Source organism: Otolemur garnettii, unplaced genomic scaffold (genome assembly GCF_000181295.1).
Source record: "Otolemur garnettii isolate 467f Iridium unplaced genomic scaffold, OtoGar3 scaffold00013, whole genome shotgun sequence".
In the NCBI taxonomy this organism is placed as follows: Eukaryota; Metazoa; Chordata; class Mammalia; order Primates; family Galagidae; genus Otolemur; species Otolemur garnettii.
In genome coordinates, this window is record NW_003852408.1 from 13,577,092 (window position 1) to 13,581,890 (window position 4,799).

Consider the following 4,799-nt stretch of genomic DNA (forward strand, 5'->3'; position numbering starts at 1 on the left):
AGGAGGAGGTAAGAGAATTGCTTGAGCCCAAGAGTTTGAAGTTGCTATGAGTTATCACACCATGCACTCTATCCAGAGACAGAGTCTTACTCTGTCACACACCAAAAAAGGGCTAGAACTCTGATTCCCATAGGCATAAAAAAGTGAAATATGCTTTTTTTCTGTGAGAGTTGGCTAAAATTTACACCTGGAGTGGAGACTCACTGGGTTTCCAGGTGTGTGGTATGGTGCACTGGATCTCAGCAACCCACTTTCCTTCTAGTGGGCTTCCTGTCCTAAAGAGACTAGAAAGTTAACCAGAGCAATGCCCAGATTCTCTTGCAGCTAGTAATCCAGGTGGGGCTTAGGTTCCACCTCCCAGATGTATATGAGAGATTTGGAAGATGGAAGCAAGGCAGAGGTTCCTCCTCTTCCTGCTACCATGGGTATTGAGGGGCAGGATGGGGGGGGGGTCGTCCTATTCTCACTTTTTGCCAGCACAGACCTAGTCGACATGAAGTCACTCCAGAGTCAGCAGTTATCATGATAACGTCTTGATTCTTATCCTTCTGATTGTAGCCAAGGTGATGCTCACCAAGGTGGTCAGGGCCTGCTAGAGGTCAACTCTAGCCCAGTCTAGAGCTCTTCAAACAGTTGTTGTAGCACCCCATTGCTTATATCTCAGCATATTCTGTCCAAACAGGGTGGTTTCTATTATCTACAACTGCAGTTTGAGGGATGCTCTGGAATCACTCTGCAGGTCTTCCTCTGGCAAGACCTCAGCCAGCACTACATGAGGCCAAGGCCTCTCTGTGAGGTCTGAGAAAGCACGGGGTGTTCTCATTTTCCAAGGAAGGAGGCAGCTCCCTCCATGATCCAGCAGAGAAAGAACATTCCCCAAACACACAAAGGGATTCAGAGGCTAAGTGGCCAAAAAGAATAAGTTATACTATAATTAATAAAAGTTACTTTATTCCATATTGTGCCCAAGGACAGCAATGCAATAACAGTGTGACATTTTATGTGACAGGGAGGTGCTCAAAATGTGAGCAAAAAGCAAAAGTGGCAAAAGCTCAGGGTTCTGGGAAGTGCATGGAGTTCTTCCGGCCTCTTGAGTCTGGCAACCTCTTTCTTTCTCTCTTCACTGGAGACACAGCAGTGGCTAGGCTCTACTGTGCCAGGGCTAAAGCCTCTGAGACAAGGCCCAGGAACTAGAGGCCCAGCTCAGCACTGTCTCTGCAGGAAACACAGACCCACCTTCTTATTGGGAACCAAGACGATGCGGGCCACACTCTTCACCTCCCCTGTCTCTGGTGCCAGGACCACTTTATAGTGCTGCATCAGCTGGAAGGTCAAGAGCATGCAGGTGGTTAGAGTCCCCTATCCACTGCCCCTCTGCAAACTCCTACTCTCCACCTCCCTTCCTCTCCTCCCCAGGTCTCCCTCACCCCTCTCTGACCTTCTAGTCTCTCCCAGCTCACCCTTGCCAGCAGTAGCTGCATCTCCAGCTCTGCAATCCTGCGACCCAGGCAGGCCCGGACCCCATAGCCAAAGGGTACAGAGCCAAATGGGTGTTGAGTCCTGGGGCCATTAGGCTGGCTATTCCTCAGCCAGCGGTGGGGCTGGAAGCTCTCAGGCTCAGAGAAGGTGTCGGAGTCTCGGCACACCACATAGTGACAGAACACAAACTGGGTCTATTAGAGGAAGAATGGACAGCATGAATCCATCAGCTCAGGGCTGTGGGGTACTCCAGGCACTTAGGTTCTCTAGCCCCACTCACATTCTTGGGGAATAAGAAGCCATCAACTTCAACTTCCTTTTCCAGGAAGACCCGGGAGTTTATGGGGACCACAGGGTAGAGGCTGCAGGGAAAAGAAAGTCTAGTGTCTGTGTGTGGATGCAAGGAGGGCAGCATGCCAGTGCTTTCCCCCACCTCTCCCATCTCACCCTGTCCCTAGCCCCAGCCTACCAGTCCCCATTTCCCATTCCCATCTCTGATTCCTCCCACACAAAGACCCTGTGCTCCTGAGAACAGTATCCTACCGCAGAGTCTCCTTAAGCACAGCTTTGAGCAAGGGCATCTGGGCAAAGTCCTTGTGCTGGGGCACCTGCCCAGCTGGCACCACGCCCACCACTTCCTCGTGCAAGGCTGCCTGGACCTCTTGGTTCTTTGAGAGGTGGTACAGGGCCCATGTCAGCGTGTTGGATGTCTAGGAAGTAGAGTGGGGGGATAAGTGAGAAGGGATTCTTAGGAAAGAAGCTAGTAGTGGGTGGGTGTGTGAGTGGATGTGTGCAAAATGTAGAAGAAAGTTAATTTGCCACAACTATGGTGGGGAAAGGTATGAGGGTTCGTGGGGACCTCTATGCCAAACATGAATCCACAGTGGGATGGGGAACAACATGATGGAGGACAGCATCTCAGCAATAGCAAGGGACTTCAGCAAAGAGAAACTCAACAGAATAGAAGTGCTAGAAATAGGTCCCATAAAGAAAGAAGGTACTAGTGAACAAGCTTCCAACCCTCCACTTAATTTGCAGCAACAGAGAGTCAGATTAGATGTGAAAGGAAACTTCCCAGCTGTCAGAGAGAGCGAGACAGCCCGAGGAAGTGAAAGAATCCTCTTTACAAAAGGACCATTCCCCCAAAAATAAAAAAATAAAAGAGGACCATCTCCTGTCCACCTCAGCCAGGCTGAAGGAGCCCTCTATTTTCCTGCTAGTGCTGCATCTATGTTACTGAAAAAGAAAAATAAGCAGGTACTTGGAGGGATGAAGGTCAGTACCATGAGGGGGATGGTAGGGAACTGGTTCAGGATGGGAGCGGGGAGCTGGTCTCCTCACTGCCACCCTCACACACCGTGTCCACTCCGGCCATAAGCAGCTCAGGCAGGCTGCCCAGGGCGTCTCGAGGGCTGAGATTCCCACTGGATAGCAGGAAATGCAGGTAGCCAGACACCTGTGCCCCATCTGTCCCCCCTGCCTGTAGTTGGGCCTCCACCTCCTTGAGTTTCTGATCAATCAGCTTCTTCCCTGTGAGGGCAATGGAGAATATGAAAGGACAAAGTCAAAATCTCCAGGGACTATTAGTCACTCCAGCAGCTGCTAGCTGAGAAGGTCCTGGGATAGGCTAAAGCACAGACTTGGGAGCCATCCCCATACTTCTTTCCTGGCCCCCAGTCTGGGACTCCTCACCAAAGGAGAAGATGACGTTCCAACCATCCAGGTACCGCTTCCAGAAGGGGAGCAGGGGACGGGTCCACTTGGGGAGGAAGGTGGCATAGACTGAGTTGTGGAACATTAGCCCAACAGATCTGACGAAGGCCTCAGTGTCCTCGGGAATGGATTGCTCCAGGCAGCCCACACGTTTTTCAAACAGGATGTAGCAAATAGCTGAGTAGTGCACAAAGACCATCATAGGAGGCAGAGTCAGGGCATATAGAATCCAGGGGGACTTGAAGAGGGGGAACCACCTCTGACTCATTCCCACATCTAGCCCCTCTTCCAGCAAGGGTACCTTCCAAGGCAAAGTAGTAGAAGAGCTGAGCCATATGCGGCACATGGTCCCCTGTTGCACTCTCTGCCCGCAGCTGGCCCAGTCGAGCCATAAAATCATCAACCACCTCATTGAGAACATCTGTATAGAGTGCAGCCTCAGCTGGCTTCAGCAATCGCTGGTTCAGAGCCTGGCGCAGCTTGTACCAATGATGTCCTTCTCTACAGAAGAGGAGCAATACACATGTAAACTCTATTGGGGGGGTTCAATTAAATGAGATCTTCCCACCCTGAGGCTCTCACAGAGTCAAGGGAAATCTCACACTTCTAGAATTTAGAATTATGGAATCAGCAAAACCTCAAATAACAGAATCTTGGAACCATAAATCTTGAGAATCTCACTTCAGCATAGTGGAAGCAGGTAAAATGGACATCTAGAACCAGACTGCTTAAGGTCAGATCACACATCTGACTATTTACTGGCTGACTGACCTTAGGCAGATGATTTAACTCCTGTGTTTCTCCGTTTCCCCATCTGTAAAATGGGATAATAAGAGTGGCTATCTTCGTAGGGCTGTTCAGATCCTTAAAGTGCTTAGCTCAGTGTCCGGCACATGGAGAATGCTTAATGAATGTTGACTGTGATCATCTAGATTTATACAAACCTAGGATCTTCTATAAGTGAAATAAGGGGCAGTTGCAGTGGTTCCAGTCCCTTTGTGTGGTGTCCAAGGAATAAAGGAGGAGCAAGTTTTGGTTCCTGGGGTGCTCAGGTCTGGGCCTTTGTGCTCTGCTTGCTTCAGTGGATCAAAGGCACTCAAGGCTCATCAGGCAGATGCCCCAGGCTCTCATGTCATAGCCATAGCATTCTACCCTGTGGGTAGAGGGTAGGCACCCACCCTCAGTAGGCAGAGATTTTCAATGTGTGGGAACATGCTTCCCATAGAAGGACTGAATGTTCAGGGCCTGCCCCCACCCTCAGCTGTCCCCCAAACCTGTTACTGTTCTGAAGCAAGCTGGGTATGACTCCACCTTTTAAAGCTAGTTGGAGAGCAATCCGTACAATATGGTCCCAGGCAAAGAGGATGAGAGGAAATCTTACAGATCCAAATTATACTTGCATGTCTCTAGGTAAGGTAGGTGTGGTAGTAAGGGGGAATGGAGACAATATTTTATTATTGAAAACAAAATTTTTTTTTAAGACAGAGATTTTTGTCACCCTTCATAAAGTGCTGTAGCATCACAGCTCACAGCAACCACAAACTCTTGGGCTTAAGTAATTCTCTTGCCTCAGCCTCCCAAGTAGCTGGGACTACAGGCGCCCGCCA

General features: G+C 49.8%; 1 protein-coding gene across 1 annotated transcript in view; it reads right to left on the reverse strand.

The window, feature by feature from the left end:
- Positions 1 to 930: 930 nt before the first annotated feature.
- LOC100948265 (sterol 26-hydroxylase, mitochondrial) overlaps positions 931 to 4,799 on the reverse strand; it is a 38,976-nt gene continuing 35,107 nt past the window's right edge. The window contains exons 3-9 of the mRNA XM_003784947.3: positions 3,494 to 3,693; positions 3,172 to 3,369; positions 2,837 to 3,009; positions 2,023 to 2,189; positions 1,760 to 1,841; positions 1,461 to 1,673; positions 931 to 1,323 (exon numbers count right to left, since the gene is read on the reverse strand). Coding sequence (XP_003784995.1) covers positions 1,204 to 1,323; positions 1,461 to 1,673; positions 1,760 to 1,841; positions 2,023 to 2,189; positions 2,837 to 3,009; positions 3,172 to 3,369; positions 3,494 to 3,693 — 1,153 coding nt within the window. The 3' untranslated portion in view covers positions 931 to 1,203. The remainder of the gene's footprint in view (positions 1,324 to 1,460; positions 1,674 to 1,759; positions 1,842 to 2,022; positions 2,190 to 2,836; positions 3,010 to 3,171; positions 3,370 to 3,493; positions 3,694 to 4,799) is intronic.